Source organism: Mytilus galloprovincialis, chromosome 1 (assembly GCF_965363235.1).
Source record: "Mytilus galloprovincialis chromosome 1, xbMytGall1.hap1.1, whole genome shotgun sequence".
NCBI classification, from domain to species: Eukaryota; Metazoa; Mollusca; class Bivalvia; order Mytilida; family Mytilidae; genus Mytilus; species Mytilus galloprovincialis.
The window spans coordinates 54723930-54749325 of NC_134838.1; the positions used below are offsets into that span (position 1 = coordinate 54723930).

Sequence of the window (25396 nt, forward strand, 5' to 3'; positions counted from 1 at the left end):
TCAATTGGGTTCGCAATAACAAGAGACATGTTTTTGTTTTTTTATAACTAGAGGTTCTACAGCCTGTGTCCCTCACTTCTGTCTATGTGCTGCAGTGCATATTACACAAAGTACACTCTACAACATTAAAGACAAGAATAGAATTCAAGACAAAATTTTCTGTTTTGTTAATAGTGACTTATTTTATATCTTACTAGATTGAACATTCTTGCTGTTTCCAGTTGTCTCCTTCTATAATGAACATGGCCAAAAAACGTTTCAGAGGAAAAGTTTTTTTGAAAAAGATTACAAAAATTTACAAAAAATTGTGAAAAATTGACTTTAAAGGGCAATAACTCCTGAAGAGGTCAATTGACAATTATAATCATTCTGACTAATTTGTAGAGTCTACTTTGCTGAACATTACTAGATACCCTAAAGATGATTTAGGCTAAGTTTGGTGCTATTTGGACCAGTATATTCAGAGAAGGAAGATTTTTGTAAAACTTAAGGGACGAAGGACGCCAAGTGATGTGAAAAGGTCACTTTGTCCTTTTAGGCCAGATGAGCTAAAAATAGACAAGACTGGGTGTTTACAAAAAAAGACATGTTTTGTCGTTCAAAGACTTTATATGGACACTTTAAAGAGAATCAAACATGTTAATTATTAAGGGGAGGGATACGTTTCTGAGTGTTACATATATATTTTCTTTATCAAACTAATGGCAGAAAGTCAAGGACAAGGATAATGCTATTACAATTCCCAAAATAATTTTAGAAGTGCAGTAAATACACATTACATATACCTTATAATCCCCTATGGAACAATCATAACCAGCAGACACTAAAACTAAGTCTGGACAAAACTGTTAATGAATAAGAATTAGCTGAATTAATTCAAACTTTGTATAAATAGATAAGTAAGCAATTTCCAATAGCACACAACATTTTTTTTTTTTTTATTGTACTACCTACTTTCAATTCACCATGAACTTTCTTTTTCAAAAATTATAAATTTCAGTACTGTATATACAGCAATGTTTGTGATGTTTCTATATTGCTATAATTGTGACAGGACGGATTTTTAAAATTGATGCAATCAAAATGGACATTTTGATAGCATCATTTGTATTTCATTAAATCAATTGATCATGCACTTTTGCCAGTTATTAATTAATCACAATAATAAATGCAAGCAAAAATTTCTGAATTTATAATGGTTGTTTGCTGTGGTAAATAATGTGATTCAAAAGTAATTTTCCCTCTGCAATTTACTAATTAAATTCAAAAAATGTTGTGTACTATGGATGCTACAACATAAAAGCTGTAAAGAAATCGGTGATGTTACTTGAGAAAGATGTTACTGGAAACCAACATAGTTTCAAAAGTACTGAACAAAAACAGTTAAGGATCATTTCAATTTAAAATAATATGACAATATTTTCAATATGTGGTTACAAATAAAGAATGTTTCAGTCAATAGACCCATTCTATATTATCTTCATTTCTGCACTAAAGGATGGCATAGAAATACAAATTCCAGTAAAATGATGTCCTAAATCAGGAGCAATCATTCAAAAATACAAATTTTAGGATGTTTGTTGAATCTTGTGTTTTATTTAATGTCAGATATTGGAAATCCTCTGGTTTAAAAATTTTGCACACTTCCTTTATTTTCATTCAAATTAACTAACATATATAAGCATGATGATTTTTGAAAATCTTATAAAATCCTTGTTATTTTCTTATAGAAAAGAGGCACCAATGTTAAATTTTCAAGGATATGATATCAAGGCTATTATGACTTTTCAAGAGTGTAAAACATCTTAGTTGCTATCTTTTTTCAGTTTTCATGTTTAAAAAAATTGTTAACTATTTGAAAATCAATTTCATAGTCATCTTTTTTACAGTTTGCATGTTTAAAAAAATAGTCAATAGTTAGAACATCAACTTTTTTTTCGTATGACAATGTCATCTTTTTTCAGTTTGCACGCTTAAAAAGTTGTCATCAATTAGAACATAACTTTTTTATCTTTATCAGTTTGCATGTTTATGAAAATTTTAATTTTTCAAGGATGTGCCTGAAGCTACTATGACTTTTTGAGAGTGAAAAAATCTTAATTGCTATTATTTTTCAGTTTGCATGATTAAGGAAATGGTCAACTGTTTAAAAATCTTTTTTTTTTATAAGTCATTGTCATCTTTTTTACAGTTAAATAAAATTGAGAATGGAAATGGGGAATGTGTCAAAGAGACAACAACCCGACCAAATAAAAAACAACAGCAGAGGGTCACCAACAGGTCTTCAATGTAGCGAGAAATTCCCGCACCCGGAGGCGTCCTTCAGCTGGCCCCTAAACAAATATATACTAGTCCAGTGATAATGAACGCCATACTAATTTCCAAATTGTACACAAGAAACTAAAATTAAAATAATACAAGACTAACAAAGGCCAGAGGCTCCTGACTTGGGACAGGCGCAAAAATGCGGCGGGGTTAAACATGTTTGTGAGATCTCAACCCTCCCCCTATACCTCTAACCAATGTAGTAAAGTAAACGCATAACAATACGTTGCATGTTTAAAAAAATACTCAATAGTTAGAACATCAATCTTTTTATAAGTCAAGGTCATCTTTTTTCATTTTGCACGTTTATAAAAGTTGTCAACAATTAGAAAATCATTTTTTCTATAAATCATTATTTCCACATTAAAAAAATTGTCAACAGTTAGACCATAATTTTTTTTCTATAAGAATTTTATATATCAATGTCAATCGTCACCAACAGAAAATATAAGCTTCATGTTAGGCTCTTAATGAGTATGTTTTATACTGGTTCAATTTAATGTTAATATAATGGAAAACAATTGGTAATCCTTAATTCTTTTTGTTCAGTATATATATTTTTTTCTTAATATTATCTAAATCTATTTACAATTTTAACAAATTATCTGTAAGAATTTTTCAAACATGCAAAAAGCCAAAATAAAAACTACATATATAAGTGATATTGGTTTCAAGTAACATGTGGCATGCTGAAAGAAAAGAGAAATATAGGTTACAGTGATCAATTGCATACAAGCACAGCATAAAAATATACCACAATATACTGGTACCTCAGGACATCCTATTGCACAATCATATCCCGCTGACACTAAAATAAGGTCTGGACAAAACTAAAAACACATTCACATGATTACTTCTTACACAGAATTATTCTTAAAGTCGATAGCCAATGAAACAACAGTTACAGTTTGTGTTGCTCAGTTTTTAGTTTTCTATGTTGTATAATGAATATTGTTGTGTGCCTTTTAGTCCTTTTTTGTTCTTTGCCATGGAATTGTTTCACATAAATAAGGGGAGTTATCTTTACCCTACTTTAACAGTTTGTTTCATTGTTTGGTTTTTTAAAAACTTACAGCTTATAATGCTTTTGATATGATTTCAATAAAAAGTATTAATTAAAACGGATTCTGCCTTTTGTAAGCTTCTAGTTGCTGTTTGTGAGATGTGTATATCAAGATGGTACTTTTCAGTTTCTATTTCCATGCTAGATATGTGCAGAGATTCATTTATGGTTCCTGTTAGGTGTGTTTGTATCTGTCTCATTGGTGTTTACCAAATAAGTCTAATTCATGATTTTTTCATTTCAAAACTCACACAAGTTGTCACAAATGTTTTAAAGAATTAACCTTCCATTATGAAAGGAAGTAGACATTAATTTTTGTAAAACACTCAAATACCTAACACTGCTTACCTCATATGCTAAAGGTAACAACACCTGGTGAAACACTGCTAAGTAGTCCTTGTCAGTCATACCTGTCTTTATTGATAAAAATAATAATATACTATGAATTATTAGAAAAAAATGATCTGTATATCAAAAAACATATATAATTTACATATGTTTATGGTAAATCATAGATTTGCAGGTTCAGTGCCAGTGGGTGCCACATGCAGAGCAGAATTTTCTTATCCTTCTTGCATGTCTGAAACCCTCCTTAATTTTGGTGGGGTTCCTGTTGCTCAATTGTGTTTTGTGAACTGTTGTTTATCTTTTTGTTGTTTTCTGTTTATTTGCTATTGTGTTGTTTCGTGTTTTCGACTTATATGTATGAGTTTGAATGTCCCTTTGGTATTTTTCTCTCTCTCTCTCCCCTTTCCAGCTACAAAGGAAGCCACATTTTTATTTCGCTTGGAAAAACATGTAACACTGCCTTTATCTAATTTGAGATATAGCTAAAAGAATAAATCAAAGCGCTGTAAGCGCTGAAGGCAGTTAAACAAAAACCAAAGGCATCGGTAATTATGAAAACTGTGTCAACATTAAACATTCATATATAGTATACATTCATGTTTATCTAATGATTTATTTATTAAGGCAAATAATTTATATGTTATCAAGGTTTCCAAAGCAATGCATATATCAATGTATATTTTTTTTATGGCGAGTCTGCAGTGGTACAAGTTCCCAATGATTGCAGTTGGTCTACTTGGTAGTTAACCTTGGTTTTTATTTGACTGCTAGAAGTTCAAGTTGACTTAGTATGAACATGTAATAGTATGAATGGACTGGTTTCCCTGGAAAGAAAACAGAGTTTGTGTTCTATAGTACAAAAGTTATGAGACACGAATCAGACAAATGTTCACTACAACAGGGATCAAAGGTGAGGTCTGACTGACCTGCCCATAGTAAATGTAAATGATTTGTTATTTTGTCCCATACATATGAATATATATAATTTAGGGGTGGGGATCTCAACTGTTTTCAAGTTCTCAAAAAGGTAGGGGTAGGCAGAGGATTTAGGGGGGGCAGGGGTACCGCCCACCCCCTTTTTGGGAAAAAAATTGGTTGCTTATATAGGGAATCACTGAAGAGTGACTGGAGCGGGCCCCCACTTGTGAAAATTTCTGGATCCGCCACTGGGGGTAGGGTGACCCTAGGGACTTCCCCTACATTTCATTTTATTTGTTATATTGTCCCATACATGAATATATATGGTTTAGGGGTGGGGATCTCATTGGTTTCCAAGTTCTCAAACAGGAGGGGTAGGGTGACCCCAGGGACTTTTCATTTAATTAGTTATATTGGCCCATACATGAATATATATTGTTTTCGTGTGGGGATCTCAACCGTTTCCAAGTTCTCAAACAGGAGGGTTGGGGTGACCACAGGGACTTCCCCTATATTTTATTTTATTTGTTATATTGTCCCATACATGAGTATATATGGTTTAGGGGTAAGGATCTTGACCATTTCCAAGTTCTCAAACAGAAGGGTGTACAGTGACCTCAGGGACTCCCCCTATCTTTCATTTGAATTGTTATATTGTCCCGTACATGAATATATGGTTAAAGGGTGGCGATCTCAATGGGTTTCAAATTCTCAAACAGGAGGGGGTGGGGTGACCCAAGGGACTCCCCCTATATTTCATCTTATTTGTTATATTGTCCCATACATGAATATATATGGTTTAGGGGTGGGGATCTGGACCATTTTTAAATTCTAAAACAGGAAGGGTGGGGTGACCCCCAGCGACTCTTCCTATATTTCATTTGATTTTTCATATTGTCACAAACATGAATATATATGGTTAAGGGGTGTGGATCTCGACCGTTTCCAAGTTCTCAAACAGGAGGGGTGGGGTTACTCCAGGGACTCCCCCTATATTTCATTTTATTTATTATATTGTCCTATACTTGAATATATGCAGGGGCGGATTCAGCGGGCGGGGGGTTTTGCGGGCTTGCACCCCCCCTTCTTAAATTTGCAAATCATGGGTTGTTATCAGCTTAATAAAGAATATTCCGATAATTTTACCTCAAATTTTTTTTAGTCTCGCTCTGCTCGGCGAAATTTAAGTTTGTGCCCCTCCTAACCTAACTTGAAATCCTGGATCTGCCCCTCATATGGTTTAGGGGTGGGGAGCTCGACCGTTTCCAAGTTATCAAACAGGAGGGGTAGAGTGGCCCAAAGAATGCCACCTATATATCATATGATTTACTTACATTTAGGTATATATATAATATAGTTGCATTATTTGTGAAAACAAGGATTTGTATAGTAAGACTATACATATCCTTGGTGAAAATAAAGAAACTTTCAGGTACTTTAATTGACCCTTCAAAATTGAGAAAAACTAATAACCCTTCGAAATTGCAGTAATATGTTTACACTTTAAAAGCATCTCACATGTATTATCATCATTTATCACTGATAAAGAAAATTTAGACTGTGACCATGAACATGTATATTGTTAGATATACTGTTGCCAGCTGTCACGTTGTATTGGATTTTTAAATTAAAATTTGTCAAAAAGTAATTTTGAGTTTCTGTATAAAATATTTTTCTGCTTTTTCTTTCTTTTACATATATCTTTTGGTTTACAATTCTAGTGATTATATTCATTTACCATGCATAGATTTATTTTTTCACCTGCTTTGATTTATTTTGTAAATGATCGCCAAACCCGGAATTATCCTTATCCGCTTCCGGAATCGGATCCGATATTGTAAAATTTTGTCTTCACGGCCGCCATTGTTATCTGTTTACAATGTTGTTTTTGTCAATCAGATACGATTTTACTCGAATTTATACAATATTTGTCGGCGATTTTCTGTATAAAGCTAGCGGTTGAACAAAATGAACATTGCTGTCATGAATAATAATGATAAAAATAAGTTTTTAGCTCGTTTAATTGGAGACTTTGGTGACTTGCATGGAAGGTTTGCAAAGTAATTTCTTATTTTCTTTCAAGTGGAAGGTCACTACGTCGGGCGTAGCTAGAAACCAACTATCCTAGTCGAAATTCTGCTTGCAAAAGTGGAAGGTCGCGGACCTCGGACCACCGCTAATTTGCACACCTGCCTCCAAATTGAAAAGCTACAAAAATTTCTTTTTCTAATTTGAAATTGCCGCCAACAGCATGAACAGTTGAACTTGTTATATAATAGACTACTGACGTAATTGTACTACGTATTGATGACAAACAATATCCCTACGACTTTTGCCATTTGGGAAATCTAAACTACTTGCCTTAAGAGATTTTCGGCGATTAAATATTTCATACAATTGTTCTTTGACATCTTATCTAAAAGCACAAGTCATAATGAACTACACAAGGATTCTTAATAAGCACTACTTCCTATGTGTAACTTCAAAACTTTTGGATAAATCGACGATCATTTAAGGTTTTTCTGGTCATATTTTTTGTAATCCAGAATAAAAAGTATTAAAAAAGTGTTCAATTAGTTATATATAACATAGTAGCGAGCTAGATAATAACAATGGCAAGTATTTCAGCATTTATTGGGTAGAACACAAATCAAGGGTGCTCGCATAATGCAGCTTAACTGCATAAAAACAAAACATAGAACGGTGAATAACAATATGGAAGAAAAATATAGAACTTGCTATTCTCAGATGACATCATTTTTAGTGCATATCTCAGTAAAAACCAGGGGCGTAGCAACCGGTACGGCAGGTACGGCAGGCGCCGTACCAATAATTATCGTTGGTACGGCATGCCGTACCTAGAATTCATATTAAAAAAAACCCAAAAAAACAAGGTTTTTGCACTGCAATAAAGAAAGCAAGTTTGTTTATTACAGAAAATAAAAAAGAATTACCAGTACTGTTACGGCATGCAGTATAGTGTACATTTATCGATACCGGGTAACGTTCGACAACTCGTACGACTGGTATATGCGTTGTACGAGTAATCGACCATGACCCGGTATTAATTAAATAAGGCATTGTTTTACTTATAACTAGTCCCGGGTAATTAACCTAATCTCGCAAAAGATTTTGATAAATCATGGTTATAAACGAGCATAGCATCACAAATATGTAGCATCATCTAGGGTAGATCTATATAGATTTCACAATATTAGTTAAAATGAATGACTTGTAAAAATACAACATATGGAAGAACTAAAGTTAGCAATTTCCAATGGAGACGTAAACTTTGTAAGGCAATTATTTGCCACAAAAATAGTGACTTTGCCCACACAACAAAGTAAACATGAAACAATTATAATAGATGAGTTGTCCGAAATCTTGATTCCGGCCGACCTACCTGCAATAGAGACAAACCAACGATTTATAGCAGTGAAGACGAAGGGCGATGGCAATTGCCTGTTTAATGCAGCTTCCCGGTGTATTACAGGTAATAATGCATATTATAAGTAAACATTGATTAGGGGGGAGGGGGGGGGCTTGCATTTCACTGTGTTCAGAGGCAGGCTATTTCTGTTCTGCCCCTCCACAAATTATTGACACAAAAACTGCCTCTCCCCTCGAAATCAACTAGTCATATCTATCGTAACTTTTGTGTATGCATACCAACTTGAGTTTAGATATTCAATCATAGAACTGAACTCAGTAGGCGATAATATACTTTTTTTAATTGCGGGAGGCCAGCGAAACGAACAAATTTTCTTTTGGAGTATTGAATGTTTGAGGTCAGAATGTTTATATTTATATGTGATTAGACATGACTGATTTGTTTTACCTCAATGTAGGCAAGAATATTATTACATATCCAAAATTTGCCAGCCTTCCTTTTCAATATGATTTGATTGTCCCCTTAAACTGCATATGTTTCTGTTTCTAGTCACCAGGTACGATGGGAATATAAACTAATTTAACTCGCAACATTCTGTATGATGTAGGTGCCTGCAATTCAGTGATTGTCGATTGTTATTTGTACAAAAAGTGTGCGTTAAATGAAGTTGTTAAGTTGATCAAGCTTGTTCTTGTGATGCCAGCAACGAACGCAACAAGTGAGCGATCTTGTAGCTTCCTTCGTCGAATGAAAAGCTACCTGCGTTCTACAATGAAACAGGAGAGATTGAACAGTTTAATGTTTCTTAATGTGCACAAAGACAAAACTGATGGACTGAACATACATGATGTGGCTAGGGAATTTGTATTTAAAGAAAGCAGATACAACACTCTTGGAGAATTCTAAATTATTTTTGCTAAAATTTTTGTATTAATTAAGTCATATGTAACTTTGTGTTGATATTATAATGCTAAACATATGGAAATTTTATAGAAAATCCACAGCCTTCGATTAAATGATTGCTAGCATTGCACCCCGTCTATCCTATCTACATATTAAGCACTGGATTTCCAAATATGAGAGTACAAGTAGAAAGACTTTAAGTTTTCTTGTTACGTACTCTCATATTTGGCAATCCATTAGTGTTGCACACATGACTAGCAATGATTTCATTAAAAACATTTTTATAAATCTAGATAATGGTTAAAACAAATATAAATATGGACCAATATATATATAGGACTAAGGTACTATAGTCACGCTTTCTAGGTTGACTTTAATGACTCGATTAGCAATTATTTTTTTTAGGAATTTATAGATTGTTTACGACTTTTTGTAAATAATAAACGCTAGCACATCATAGAAAAACAAGTGAGTAAGATATGTTTAAAATTCTTTAACAAAAAAACTCATTTCTAAAGTCTGTGGATTTTCTACAAAAATCTTGGTTTCATTTGTCACAAAATCTCCTTTGACTTTGATTTTTTTTGTGTACGTAAACCTTGCAAGCCTTATTCAAATAAGTTGTTTGGACATTTGTCCTTTTATTTCTCAGTCTTACTTTTTGCACATGGAGTTTTGATAATCTGTTCATCGTCCTCGATCTGATCATAGTTCATTTTACGGAAAACCCTGTGACTTTGTTTAGCGAAAATTTGATCGTCTATGATTGAAGTCGTAAATTGTCCTGCATCCAGTATACTGTTACAGAATTGCACGCATTTATTTTTCTAAAACTTTCCCAGGAAGAGCATGCCAAGCCCCGGCCTATCAAGATGTCCGACAAAAAGTGAAACTATTAATTTTGAATAAGATATTCCACCTATTTCTAACTAGTTGACTAATTGTCCTTTTTTGACACATTTCACGTTTCTTATATTTTTTTTATATTATAAAGATATTTTGCAATCACATTTACATTTCGTGGTATATTCAAACATAATAGATGAATAAAAAAACACATTTTTAAAAGCATGTTTTAAGCTTCAGAGATGCTTGCCATCATCTAACCATAATATTGCCTTTAAGACACATATTATAATTATATAACAGTGCAATACAGGGAATGTTTTGTAGGAAAAGTTTTTCGGTCAGGATTCTTCTAAAAAAAACTCATATAAATTTACGAAATATATTCTTGGTGTGAACAGAAAGTCCAGTAACATTGCTGTGGGAGAGCTTGCTAGCTGATTTTCCTATTTATTTTACTATTACTTGATCGATATTAAAACATTGTTTACGACTGTGAGGTTTGAAAGAAGGATTATTATTTGATGCAATCATACCTTGTAAACAATTACGTATTTCTTATGTAAAAACATGATACTGACTCTAATATAGATTATATTCCAATAGAGATTAAGTTACCAAATGTGGACTAATCACTTGCTTCTTTGTGTAAGTTTTAAAAAAAAATCTATAGGAAAGTTAGTCGACATTTTGGAATAGACTGAAGGACACTTCAAACAATTTCTCAGAAAAAGGGGAGTAGAGTTCTTTTTTTTTCTATAAAAAAAATGTTTTAAAAAAGGCAGATTTTAAAACTTCAGGTTTTTTAAAACGGAAATAAGCATTCATTCTTTAAAAGTGAGACAGACATTTAAAAAAAAAACATATAGAAAGATCTGAGCGTCTTTGTTGAAATTGCTCACTTGGTAAAGTTGAAGATGAGCTTAATTTCAAGTTTGTTAGAATACCCACTTTGGGAATATTTATTTCAATAAATTGTTAACAATTTTTTATAATTCTAATTGCTTCAATAATCTTCTAAATTTTTATGGCTCTTGACCCAAGAAAAATTAAATGGTGTTGTTATTTTGGTGACTATTATTATTTCAAGGAGATGATGATCGGGTATGAATATTGACACTAACTGATGTCAAATAAATGATTTTGGAATGGCTGTGTTATATAATGTAAAAAAATTTGTTATCCAATATCTATAATACTAAAATTACGAGGTCCAATTTGTCAGCCGTCATCACGTAAAAACGACGAATCACAGAATTCAACTTTATATATAACTAATTTAGTACAAAGGTGTAGATTAAAAATTACACCACTCCAGGCCCTTTTGTTTTCCACGTAATTAATATTGCCAATAATGAAGAAGTTCCGGGTCGAGTCCGCTACCGATACCAATAGTATATTCACCTGTTACCTATTACCTTATCTGACAGGCGCACCACCAAACGTTGTATTCAGGATTAATATGCTATATACACGGGTCATAACCACAGGGTTGACACTACTAAATTGTCAAATTGTTACCTATTGTAGTATTTTAATCAGTTAGACTTTCTAAGATAACAATACGAATACTAAAAATCTGGACTAAAAATAAGGCGTATAGGTACAGTTTTCAATTTGTTAGTGGGCATGACGTAAAACAGCGAGGCAAAGAATTCAACTTTACTTATAACTTCTATAGGACAATGCTGTTGATTAAAAAATACTCCATTCCAGGACCTTTTGTTTTCCAAATAATTGATATTACCAATAATTGATAAGTTCCAGTTCGACGGGTTCAAACAGAAAGACTTGAAAGCAGAGAAAAACTGTGTGTCTTATAATCGGCATGACTTTAACAGATGACAATACTAATACTAAAATAAGGCTTGCGCAAAGTTATATACTTTAATTCAATCACGGACCCGTGATATCACGGGTGTGTTCTAGTATATACTATTTTGGCTCTGATTCCGACAAATGCTAATATACTGACACATGTACACTGTGATTTTAATTGTTGTGATTATCAATAAGTCAGTCAAGTGTATATAATTGTATGCCCTTTATGGGCTCTATAATTTGGGAAATAAAAATATTCGAATTTTTACTATTTTTATTTTTTTTTTAAGTAAACTTTGAAAAAAAATGTGTCGTAGGTAAAACTATTGCTGACAAAATAGGGTTTTCAAGAATGAAATATAAGTGTCAGGAGAGGGTCAGAATGCAGGATTTTGCACCATTTTTCAAAAAATTTCTGGGGGCCTTAAGCGGCCCCCGGACCCCCAGCCGAAATACCGCCTCTACGAGGCGGGATGATTCGCTTTGCGAATCATACATATTCTGCCGTACCAATAGAAAATTCAGCGCTACGCCTCTGAAAACAGATTACAACATTTAACATAAATGGATATCAAACACATTTTTACCATTAACACATCCAATTAATCTTACTTGATTCAACGGTACATTTATATTAAATCCTTGGCCTTTGTCTTTCCCTATGAAGTCATAGTCTGATTCTCTGAGGTTTGGCCAATAGTTTCCATACTCATAGCGATGAATTGAAAAGTACAGTACCCTGGAAGAAAACATTCTCATTATATGTGCTTTTTCATATTTGACATTGTGGCATTATAATTCAGGCTTACTTTATTCCTTTTTTTTTCTATAAATACATATTACTTAACCTCATAACTATAACACAACATTTTTGGTTTACCAGTAATTTGTCTTAAAATAGTAAAAAGGGCAAAGCTTTCCAACCAATTACCATTTCATTAAATTTTAAATTGTTCTTTATTCTGTATAAATGTATATATATTTACTTATCAATTGGTGATATTTTAGTGAAAATGAGTAATGCAAGGGTTTTACAAATAAATTGATTCATGAATACTAGAGGTATACCACCTTTGTGTAACAAACCATTTAAGCTGAACCTATAGAGCAATCTAAATTTGAATAAATCACAGAAAAATAAATGTTTTGCACTAGGCTAAGATACATAGATTTGACCTCTTAACACTGCATCAAAAGTGATACAATGTTTCTCCACTCAAGACAATTAAATTTTCAAATTTAAACAAAAGACTTGACGAGCATTTTTAATACCTTAATCATAACGTTGTGAATGGAGAAATAATATAACCTAATGCTACAGTGGTGGAATCTGATTTTCTAATGATTTAAAGACAATATGAAGGCAAACTTTATTTTTGTTGATGATCTGCAAAATGGTATGTTCTTTCTAGGTTTTGTCATCAGACATGGTTGCCTTTTTTGTGACATCATAATAGCAAATTCAAAAGAAAAAAAGAAAATGGATGTCATAAAAGATTTTTTATCAATGAAAACCTGAGATCAAATGATCTGAGATTAAATTTCAAACTGAGATTAAATTTCAAAATTTAATCAACCTTGTTAGGAAAGTGCAAATAGGTGAATATTAAGAGAAATCTGCCTACAGAACCAAAAGCAAAGAAATCCATTCCTTATATAACGAGGGTCATATAAATCACTTTGGCCCATTTTAACAAATAGGTGTGTAAAGTATATTTGACGTCATAATCTCCAAAAATAAATGCCACTGAATTGAAGATTTTACTTTTCTATCCTTTTTTTTTTCATTTTTTTTAGCATTTGTAAGGATTTTATCTATTGGCTTAGAATTTGATTTGCAAAGTCTTTGGTGATGAATTGAAAGAAAAATGTAATTTCCAATGCTTTCCATTTCATTTCAGAAAACTATCATGTCTTAAATGTGACAGGATCAACAGTAAATAACAGGTGAAACCTCAATTTTTAAAATTTTAATTTACATAGAAACTAAAGTTTGTTTACTTAGAAAAAATAACACCCTGTATAGCTTAAATTAAAGCAAACAAAAAACTTTATTGCTTTCAAATTTTTCAATATTTCACACAAGCTGCCATAACAACCTTTGAGATGTGACATTCAGTGAATTTGATGATTATCAATGTTTAAGACCCTTCCTGATCATGACCTACAGTAAATGCCATTAGGTTTAATGTCAATGATGATAAAAACATAAACTAGTATATATAAGATCTAGACCATCAATGACATTTCCGGGTTTATGGAGGTAAAACGTCATTGTGAGAAACATGTTATTAATTGATTATGTTACATCAAGAAACACGTTGTTGTCTCCAGCTCAAAACTGGAGGGTTGTCAGGTATGTGATGGTTCCAAATAAATACTGTCATTGGTAGAACATAATTACTACCATGTACTATTATATTTTGAAATAATGTAAAAAAAAATCTGTTTGAAATTTATAGAAAGCTGATTGATTACTTTATAAACAACCAGATGCTCCGCAGGGTGCAGGTTTATACGACCGCAGAGGTTGAACCCTGAACGGTTGGGGCAAGTATGAATGGAAGATTTTACTTTTCTATCCTTTTTTTTCATTTTTTTTAGCATTTGTAAGGATTTTATCTATTGGCTTAGAATTTGATTTGCAAAGGGTTTGGTGATGAATTGAAAGAAAAATGTAATTTCCAATGCTTTCCTTTTCATTTCAGAAAACTATCATGTCTTAAATGTGACAGGATCAACAGTAAATAACAGGTGAAACTTCAATTTTTAAAATTTTAATTTACATAGAACCTTAAGTTTGTTTACTTAGAAAAAATAACACCCTGTATAGCTTAAATTAACGCAAACAAAAAACTTTATTGCTTTCAAATTTTTCAATATTTCACACAAGCTGCCATAACAACCTTTGAGATATGACATTCAGTGAATTTGATGATTATCAATGTTTAAGACCCTTCCTGATCATGACCTACAGTAAATGCCATTAGGTTTTAATGTCAATGATGATAAAAACATAAACTAGCATATATAAGACCATCAATGACATTTCCAGGTTTATGGAGGTAAAACGTCATTGTGAGAAACACGTTATTAATTGATTATGTTACATCAAGAAACATGTTGTTGTCTCCAGCTCAAAACTGGAGGGTTGTCAGGTATGTGATGGTTCCAAATAAATACTGTCATTGGTAGAACATAATTACTACCATGTACTATTATATTTTGAAATAATGTAAAAAAAAATCTGTTTGAAATTTTTTATAGAAAGCTGATTGATTACTTTATAAACAACCAGATGCTCCGCAGGGCACAGCTTTATATGACCGCAGAGGTTGAACCCTGAATGGTTGGGGCAAGTATGGACACAACATTCAAGCTGGATTCAGCTCTAAATTTGGATTGTGATTAGACAGTTGACACAGCATAGGTTTCTGACACAGAATGAATGTGGTCTAATGAATATTTTTTTGTCTTTGAGCAATTCACTATGCTGTTGAATATTAATCCTCTCAAAAAAATGTTTGAAGAAATTTTCTTTTTATTTATGAAATCTGAAATGAGAAAAATTTAACTCCCCCCCCCCCACCCCCCCCCCCCATTTTTTCACATCCCCCTTTCCCTTTTTTCAAAACTGATCTCAATTCAAATTTCTAATGGAGTTTGCAACAATAACTACTCATTTAAATACATCATAAAATATTAAAATGTAAAATAAAGTGCTTGTTATCACTGAATGGTAAAGGTTGTTTTAACTTATCAGTTCAACTCTGTTGGTAGTAAAAGTGAATATACATTGTATATTGTATAAAACAATGATTTAAGTTTATTCAACTACTATTCCGGACAAAGAAAGATAACTCCAATTGAAAATTTCTTGCTATTGCACAATATTGTGCAATTAGATATTTCTTGCTATTGCGCAATACTGTGCAATTGAAAATATTTGCTATTGCACAATACTGTGCAATTGAAGATTTCTTGCTATTGCGCAATACTGTGCAATTGAAAATTTCTTGCTATTGCACAATACTGTGCAATTGAAGATTTCTTGCTATTGCTGAATACTGTGCAAATGAAAATTTCTTGCTATTGCACAATACTTAATATAATAATTTAGGATCCTGATTTGAACCAACTTGAAAACTGGGCCCATAATCAAAAATCTAAGTACATGTTTAGATTCAGCATATCAAAAAAGCCCAAGAATTCAATTTTTGTTAAAATCAAACTTAGTTTAATTTTGGACCCTTTGGACTTTAATGTAGACCAATTTGGAAATGGGACCAAAAATTAAGAATCTACATACACAGTTAGATTTGGCATATCAAAGAACCCCAATTATTCAATTTTTGATGAATTCAAACAAAGTTTAATTTTGGACCCCGATTTGGACCAACTTGAAAACTGGGCCAATAATCAAAAACCTAAGTACATTTTTAGATTCAGCATATCAAAGAACCCCAAGGATTCAATTTTTGTTAAAATCAAACTAAGTTTGATTTTGGACCCTTTGGACCTTAATGTAGACCAATTTGAAAACGGGACCAAAAATTAAGAATCTACATACACAGTTAGATTCGGCATATCAAAGAACCCCAATTATTCAATTTTTGATGAAATCAAACAAAGTTCTATTTGGACCCTTTGGGCCCCTTATTCCTAAACTGTTGGGACTGAAACTCCCAAAATCAAACCCATCTTTCCTTTCATGGTCATAAACCTTGTGTTTAAATTTCATAGATTTCTATTTACTTATACTAAAGTTATGGTGTGAAAACCAAGAATAATGCTTATTTGGGCCCCTTTTTGGCCCTAATTCCTAAACTGTTGGGACCAAAACTCCCAAAATCAATCCCAACCTTCCCTTTGTGGTCATAAACCTTGTGTCAAAATCTCATAGATTTCTATTTACTTAAACTAAAGTCATATTGCGAAAACCAAGAAAATGCTTAATTGGGCCCTTTTTGGCCCCTAATTCCTAAAATGTTGGGACCAAAACTCCCAAAATCAATCCCAACCTTTCTTTTGTGGTCATAAACCTTGTTTTAATATTTCATAGATTTCTATTCACTTTTACTAAAGTTAGAGTGCGAAAACTGAAAGTATTCGGACGACGACGACAACGACGACGACGACGCCAACGTGACAATTTTTGCGGTCGTATAAAAATAATTAAGAATATGTTGATGCTGGCTAATAAATCCTGTCAATGGCAAACCACTAAATGACTTGAAAAACCTCTTTTTTAACGAATCTCAAGATAACATGACTGGGTGTTTACTTTCAGTTTGTACTTCCTAAATATGCATAAACCTATTTTAGCCTAGGTACCTCCATAAGCCTGGAAATAAAGTGACTAGTCATGTTTTGTGCATAAATAATAATACCTTGGATCATCATAAAACATTTTTTGTGTGGCTTGACCGTGATGAACATCCCAATCCACAATAAGTACCCTGAAAAAACAAACATGAAGCTGGTGAGAGCTGAATGGCAAAACACATCTCATAGTTAAGCATGCTCACATGAAATAACAATCCAGTATATCCCACCATTCAGAGGGAGGTCAAATTAATCCATTTTATATAATTCATGGATAGATCGTTTGTTTTCCCTTTTGAATTGTTTTACACTAGTAATTTTGGGGGCCCTTTATAGCTTACTGGTTTGGTGTGAGCCAAGGCTCCGGGTTGAAGGCCGTACCTTGACCTATAATGGTTTACTTTTATAAATTGTTACTTGGATGGAAAGTTGTCTCATTGGCACTCATACCACATCTTCCTATATCTATTGTTGAAATGATAAATCAATTAATGGTACATTGTATATCCATTATGGTTAAAACACAAAACTTACAGAATCTGGACAGACCCATAGACAAGCAAATGGTCAGACCACATTGGAGAAAAGACATCAAAATCAAAATTAAAAACACTTCTATAATGTAATAAAATATTCATTTACTATATCTATCAATGGTAATAATGTTGTATATGAATTCCTCTATAGGAATATACTTACTTTTTGACACCAAGATTGTCTACTGCATGTTTTGCTGCTATGGCAACATTGTTGAAAATACAAAATCCACATAATGCATCATTCATAGAATGGTGACCTGGAGGTCTAATAAAAGAAATGTGTAATAACTGATAGCAGAAATAAACAAAAATACTGGGCAGCATATAACTGACCACACATCAACTACCAACATTTGACTCCTCTTTATAATAAATGAAGCATTTTGTTTAATTTTTTTCTGAAAAAAGCTCTTGATTTGGGTTTTGCTTCAGATCATTAAGATTTTTAATTAACTTGTACCATTGAATTTGCTATTTTCTTTTTATTTTGTCACAATCAAAAGGAGATAGAAGTATCTTTCATAAATACTTTTCTATTTTACCTTGTGATAGCCAGTCCATTTGTAATTTTCTTCTTTAAGATTTGCTCCATTAGTTCTATCGTACTACCCAAAGCAACAAGTGCACATTCATAGGATGACTGTAAAAAATTGTATTCTAAGAAACTATGCAGATATACTAAAGAAAATTTTAATGAAGTTACTGATTCTCTGGATTTGATATCATCCATCTATACTCTATAGATCAATTAAAAATTTCTCAGTAGATTTTGGAACAATAGCAGACAGTGAGAGTATGATAATATCAGATTATTACAAGGCATTTTTCATATCGCATGTATTATCAGCCCTAGGTTCAATCTCAGCCCAAGAGCCCCTGGGCTGATAATACATGCGATATGAAAAATGACATGTTATGATCTTTTTATCATGCTTCAACAATGTAGAAAAATAACAGATTGATATATTGATCCTTTTACGTGGTTCCCAAATAGAAGTTCAAAGAGTGAAAAGTTCACTGACATCAGACCTCAAAGGAGAAAGTCTGGTAAGACCCTTATTTGGCCCCAAAATATAGCAGTTTAACAAAATTGTTAAAATGTAAACTTCTAGTTATTTATTGCAAAGAAGAATGGTTCGGCTACATAGATATGTGCTGTTTTTGACAATAAAATGCACATATATCGGGTAATAGCATCATAAAGTCGTGCTAAATTACTGAAATCTTCACAATTTTAGCATTTTAGTTAAATTTTGGACAGTTTTCGTCTTAAATGAAAGTGGCCGCATTTGTGTTCATTCATAATATTGAAATGTAAGTTGTATTTGATGATAATACATAACATATATAAATGTTGAAGATGAACACGGATGTGGCCACTTTTATTTTAGACAAAAACGATCTGAAAAGTGACATTTTTTGGCATATTTGATAGATATTTCATATTTAGGCTTGAATCGAAGCATTTTTAATGACAAAATCAGTTAAAATCTGTCACATGAAATAATTGAATCAATTGAAATAGACATTGATGTGTTTAAAAAGTGTCCAAAATCTTTCGTCAGATGAACCTGAAATTTGAGGCCAAAATCGGCCCTTACCAGACCTACTCTACTCCTTTAGTACATTCGATATGAAATCTTTCTATCATATGCCTCAACAGAGAAGAAAAACTTTTTTAAAGTGGACAAATCAACAACAAAAAATAATTCAACAATATACATAATGAACACTGTTTGGAAAAATCAACTTTTTTTAAAGTAACTTTCTAAAATATGTTTGAAACTTTTAAAAAATGCATTTATTTAATAATTTGTTTAGTTTTTTGTTTGTTTTTTTTTTTTATTATTTTACACAAAATACCTTCCAGTATCCAAATATTTGGTTTGTACACTACTTTGTAATGTTTTTTTAACTTAGGACGTAGCATTGAGGTGTATTTTCCAGAATTTGCCGAGTATCACTGGGATGCCATGTGATAACGTTACGGAAAGGCATGTGATAACAGTTGAAGCATGTGATAAACTTTTCATATCAGCCCGCTAAGCAACAATTTGAAAAATATGGAATTTACGTAAAATTTAATGCTATTATCATACAGTAAAATTCATATGTTATTTAGTCTAAGTATATGATAAAACAATATATTTTACATAAACAGGGAATGAAGGTCCTTGAGTTAGCTTTTTTTTATGTTATGAACATAATTTATATGTTACTTTGTTGAACCTTGCTTGTTTTGATCAAATTTATGGCTATTTTTGTTCACATTCAAAATATATGTGCCAAGAAAGATAACTCAATTCTATCACTAAAACCAGATGCTCCACAGGGCACAGCTTTATACAACCGCAGAGTTTGAACACTGAACAGTTGGGGCAAGTATGGATACAACATTCAAGCTTGATACAGCTCTGAATTTGGATTGTGATTAAATAGTTGACACAACATAGGTTTCTGAATGTGGTCTAAGAACTTAAACTTAAAAACTTTAAAATTTTAAATTGGACATTTACCTATTATGGGTCCAATATCCAAAATCTAAATACATGGTTAAAGTTTAGTTTTGAACCCCTAAATCCTACACTGTTATGACCAAAACTCCCAAAATCAATCCCAACCTTCCTTTTATGGTCATAAACCTTGTGTTTAAATTTCATAGATTTCTATTTACATATACTAAAGTTATGGTGCGAAAACCAAGAAAAATGCTTATTTGGACCCCTTTTTGGCCCCTAATTCCTAAGGTAGCAATACCCAGTTAGGAAAAAAACTTAATATTGACACTCATAATTTTTAAACACCCTCTTTCCCCTCCTGTCTAACAAAGAAAGCTTTATATGTGTGTTATGCATGTATATACTTATAGAAAGAGAATCTTCCATAGATTTGATTTCTAATGGTCATAAGGGGGAAATATAATCCCTGTTGGGTGTAACCATGGCAACAATCTGCATTTCTTAGATACAAAATATAGCAAAAAAGGGGGGTGAACATGTCACAAAAGTCTCCAAATGTTGGTCTTAAGGAAAATTTCAATCAATTACAGTGATACCTTTCCTGAATCCATAGGTTTATATCTACCTAGTGGTCCAAAAAATCATATGCATTTCTGCTCGTTTTTCCATAAAATTGAATTGAAAAGATCGAGGGCAAAATCTTTGTTGATAAACACTACAATAACTTATGGAGCTATGGACCTATGGACGGTAGGGATAGGAAAATACGGACTGTCAATCATATAAATGGCCTATAAAACAAGAATGTGTCCCAAGTAGACGGATGCCCCACTCGCACTATCATTTTCTATATTCAGTGGACCGTGAAATTGGGGTCAAAACTTTAATTTGAAATTAAAATTAGAAAGATCATATCAAAGGGAACATGTGTACTAAGTTTCAAGTTGATTAGACTTCAACTTCTTCAAAAACTACCTTAACCAAAAACTTTAACCTGAAGCGAACGGACTGACGCACAGACGGACGCACAGACGGACGCACGGACGAACGGAGGCACAGACCAGAAAACATAATGCCCCTCTACTATCGTAGGTGGGGCATAACAATCTAAATGTTCATATAAACCAACTAAGAAGGCTATATTATTCTTTAATTATCTAAAAATCAATTTTATTGTACAAAAACTTTCATAAATTTTATATCCAGTATATAAAATGGTAAAATATAATTTCTTTTTGGTGTTTCCATGGCAACAATCTGCATTTATTTGTTATAAAATATTGCAAAAAGGGGGGGAAAGATGTCACATATTTCCCCAAAATTTGGCTAAAAGTAGAATTTCAATCCCTTGAAGTAGTACCTTTTCTGAAACTGTGTACATATATCATTCAGCAAATCCAATGAAAATCATATGTCTTTCGTCTCATTTTTTTGTAAAATTGCGTCAAAAACTTCGTGTAGAAAAAGAGTGTTTGTAAACAGTACATTAATTTCTGGACCGATGGCCGGTCTAGCTATGAAAATACGGATTGTCAAACAGAAAACAGCCCATAAAACATGTAAAAAATAATCTTGATGCACTTATAAACCATCTTTGAAGACTAAACTAGCACTCATCTGTCTTAAAATGAATTTTATAACACAATAACTTTCCTATTTGAAAAATCCACAGGGGCCAAAATGCGAAACTAAACTCCTAACTGTGTATTGCTACCTAAACTAAAGTTATAGTGCGAAAACCAATGTGTCTTCGGACGATGATGACTACAACAACGACGATGACAACGTCATACCAACATACGACTGCAAAAATGTTTTGCGGTCGTATATAAATCATTTTGGATTGGCAAAAAAATAAGACAGATTAGATAACTGTACAATTGCTTTAGAATTATTCACAAGAAAAAAAGATCCTTTTTGCAAAACAAGAAAATCTTGCACTTGAATATCTATGGACTATTATTGCGTTAGATAAGTGATCCAATCACACTAATGAATGATTATACATAAATTCATATTTCCAAATGACTTATTATCTGTACCTACCTGATTACAATACACAGAATCATAATGTTGACTGAATTCTTGCAACTGTAGTTTGTTCATCTGACTTGTTGATTGGACTTTTTCTAGTAATTCCCTTGTGTGCTGTAATAATACCATATCCTCTGTCCCATACTGTGTCTGAAAATACATAAAAACTTAAAATCAGAATATTTTTTTCTTATTTATAGGAAAGTTTAGAACCTGAACCTAGAAAAAAGCTGTATACTTAAAGATCTAAAGATGGAAGACATGGATGAGTGGAGAATAAAATTACAAGGCAATTACAAAATATGATGCTTATTTTTGCTTTATACCACTAGTTCCACTACCAAGACAGGAGCAGATGTGAAAATCAAAGTGATGATGTGGTTTCCATAACTACGTATTTTATGTGACAGAGATGGGGCCCCATTCACAAACTTTCTCCTTTCTTCTTCCATGGAGTAATGTGAGTGTTATATAGATTAATACAAAGACAGTAAAATACAATTTGTTTTATGTTCAATGAGGAATGTGCCAAATGCTGAGAAGAAAAAAAAACACTTTGAAATGAATTAATTAAAATCTCATGATACAATGAAACTGACATTCAAAACACAATATGTTGGGCTTCTTTTATTTTGAAAGGCTGTTAGACTATTTATACTTACTACATCAAGTATTGAACACTTCAATATTTTGTTAATCAACATAGAAACCTAATGGATAACTTTTTGATTATAAGCTTAAAGTAATACAATTAATAGTTAGAGTTTGTGTAGATCGTAAATTACCATACATGAAGAGAAAAAATGTAGATTAAAAAAAAAAAGATTTTTAGAATGAAACTCTTCCTCCCTTCATAAAAAATGTACTTCAGTCAACACTTTTAACACCCCACTAAATTTACAAAAAGTAGCACTCAATTCTTAAAATTAACATGTTTTATCATGTCATCAGTTATTGTGCTACACATGCAAAATAGTTCTCATGGTAAAGATAACATTTTAAATATTGACATGATTTTGAGTCTTATTTTTTGGAAAAGTTATTAGGGTTTTTATGTAGCTTATAGTTGCATGAAATTTGCTAATTCATTTAGAAAATGATAGACTTTATGGTATTTGTAAGTGAATAAATGAATTGTTCACATCAATAAACTTCTTCCAAATGATCTTTACTAATATAATGAATTTGGCATCTCAAATAGCTTTTTTTTATATAGAATTTCAAAAAATTGTGAAGAAAAATCCCTTAAAAAAGTTTTATAATAGTAGAAAGAAAATAAGATTACCAAACAAGAATGTGTCCAAAGTACACGGATGCCCCACTCCCACTATCATTTTCCATGTTCAATGTACCGTGAAATTGGATAAAAAATATAATTAGGCATTAAAATTAGAAAGATAATATCATAGGGAACATTTGTACTAAGTTTCAAGTTGATTGGACTTCAACTTCATCAAAAACTACCTTGACCAAAAACTTTAACCTGAAACATGCACTTTCATTTTCTATGTTCAGTGGACCGTGAAATTGGGGGTCAAAAGTTTAATTTGGCTTTAAAATTAGAAAGATCATATCATAAGGAACATGTGTACTAAGTTTCAAGTTGATTGGACTTCAACTTCATCAAAAACTACCTTGACCAAAAACTTTAACCTGAAGCGGGACAGACGGACGAACGAACGGACGAACGAACGAACGAACAGACGGACGGACGAACGAACGGACGCACAGACCAGAAAAAATAATGCCCCTCTACTATCGTAGGTGGGGCATAAAAAGCCTTTTTCTTCATACCTCTATTCTTATACATCTTTCTACCAAATGAAGCTCAGAACATCTTTTGAAAGGCTCTGAAATTCTTTCTGGTTTCTCTGGAAAATTGGGGTCCCAGTCATTCTTATGCTTGAGCATTAATTCATCATAAACAAGACCTGTGCTGAAATGAAATACAAGTACATGAGAAATAGAAAATGTTTAATATGTAAATCTAATATATAAATTTAAATGCAATAGTATTTCAGGTATCATATACTTCATAGTTGATCAAGAACCACAAGACGAGGCCTTGATCAGTGAATAATGAAGAAACATAAAAGGAGTAAAGATCTAAATCTTAAAACACAAACACTGGAAGAATTTTTGAAGGCAATCTCAATGAAGCTGGTACTGATATGCAATTGATGACATAGAATATTTCCATTCAGGAAATCACAAGTGGGAAAAACATTAACATGAAGATTTTATAAACAGAGATTCTACAATGAAGAACTCATTAATTGTCCTACTGTTGATTTGAGTATTACTGCAACTTTAATTGAATTTGAACAACATTACTGTACAAATTGAAAAATTGAAACAATTCTTAATATAATCATTAATACCGATTCAAATTTCTCAGACATACATCCTGTAAATTTATTGTAATGTCAGGTTTAAAATTTTATACAAGAATATGTCATGATACCATGACAGCTCTCAAAAGTATTTTTCAGATGTTTGGCCATGGCTCATCCACAGTTATGAATACATTTATCTTTAAATTGATCATGCCTTAGTGTGAAAAGTTTTGTCTTCAACTAAATTTTTCCAACCTTGATAATTTATGTGATTACAAGAACCAGTTTTCTGTAAAATCTCACAAAATGAATTGAATAAACTGAATCTGATTTCCTATCACAAGAATCTCAACTGTTGTTTTTTTTCAGAAATAATCAATTCAATGTAAAGATATAATTTCTCAGTATCCTAAATAATCAAATACTATATCTAGCCTGGATACCTGGCCCAATCATACTGCGTCCATGTAGCAGAGCAAATCAGTAGCCAGGACCTCAGGCTAATACTATATCATCATGCACTTGATTTTATTACTTTATTAACATTAGTCTTCTATAAATAGATTTAAAGCAGTTGTCTTAATTTTCGCTAGATTAGTTGTGGTTGTTACATGTGGAGAATTGAATGGAAAAATCTGACTTGTTACATAACAAGAGGCTCTCAAGAGCCTGAATCGCTCACCTTAATTCCTTTGGTTAAATCTCTCATCAATGATTATTTTGGCTTTTCAATTTATTTAAATGTTTTTTGGATCGTCCTCTTTTCTTCAAAAGCCAAAAAAAAATAATCATTTTCTCCTATGTTCTATTTTAGCCATAGGAGCTATGTTTCTTGACATACAAGGAAATGAAATATAAAATTTATACTAGATACTCTGAAACTCATTTAGCCTAAGTTTGGCTGAAATTGATACAGCAGTTTCAAAGGAGAAGATTTTTTAAAGTAAGTCAACATGATGAACAAATTGTGAAAAAAGTCTTTAAAGGGCAATAACTCCTTAAGGGGTCAATTGACAATTTTGGTCAAATTGACTTAATTGAAGATCTTACTTTGCTGAACATTATTGCTGTTTACAGTTTATTTCTAT

The 25396-nt window shown here is 32.2% G+C and overlaps 1 protein-coding gene across 3 annotated transcripts in view; it reads right to left on the reverse strand.

The window, feature by feature from the left end:
- Positions 1-25396, reverse strand: part of LOC143078966 (protein deacetylase HDAC6-like) — an 87643-nt gene that overhangs the window by 52803 nt on the left and 9444 nt on the right. For 2 of the 3 annotated variants that reach the window (XM_076254064.1, XM_076254049.1), the window contains exons 5-12: positions 23767-23908; positions 21985-22122; positions 18022-18119; positions 17640-17744; positions 17006-17074; positions 12228-12354; positions 3737-3802; positions 3096-3155 (exon numbers count right to left, since the gene is read on the reverse strand). In XM_076254064.1, coding sequence (XP_076110179.1) covers positions 3096-3155; positions 3737-3802; positions 12228-12354; positions 17006-17074; positions 17640-17744; positions 18022-18119; positions 21985-22122; positions 23767-23908 — 805 coding nt within the window. Of the gene's footprint in view, positions 1-785; positions 846-3095; positions 3156-3736; positions 3803-12227; positions 12355-17005; positions 17075-17639; positions 17745-18021; positions 18120-21984; positions 22123-23766; positions 23909-25396 lie in introns of all 3 variants that reach the window. The other variant, XM_076254054.1, reaches the window with a different exon arrangement.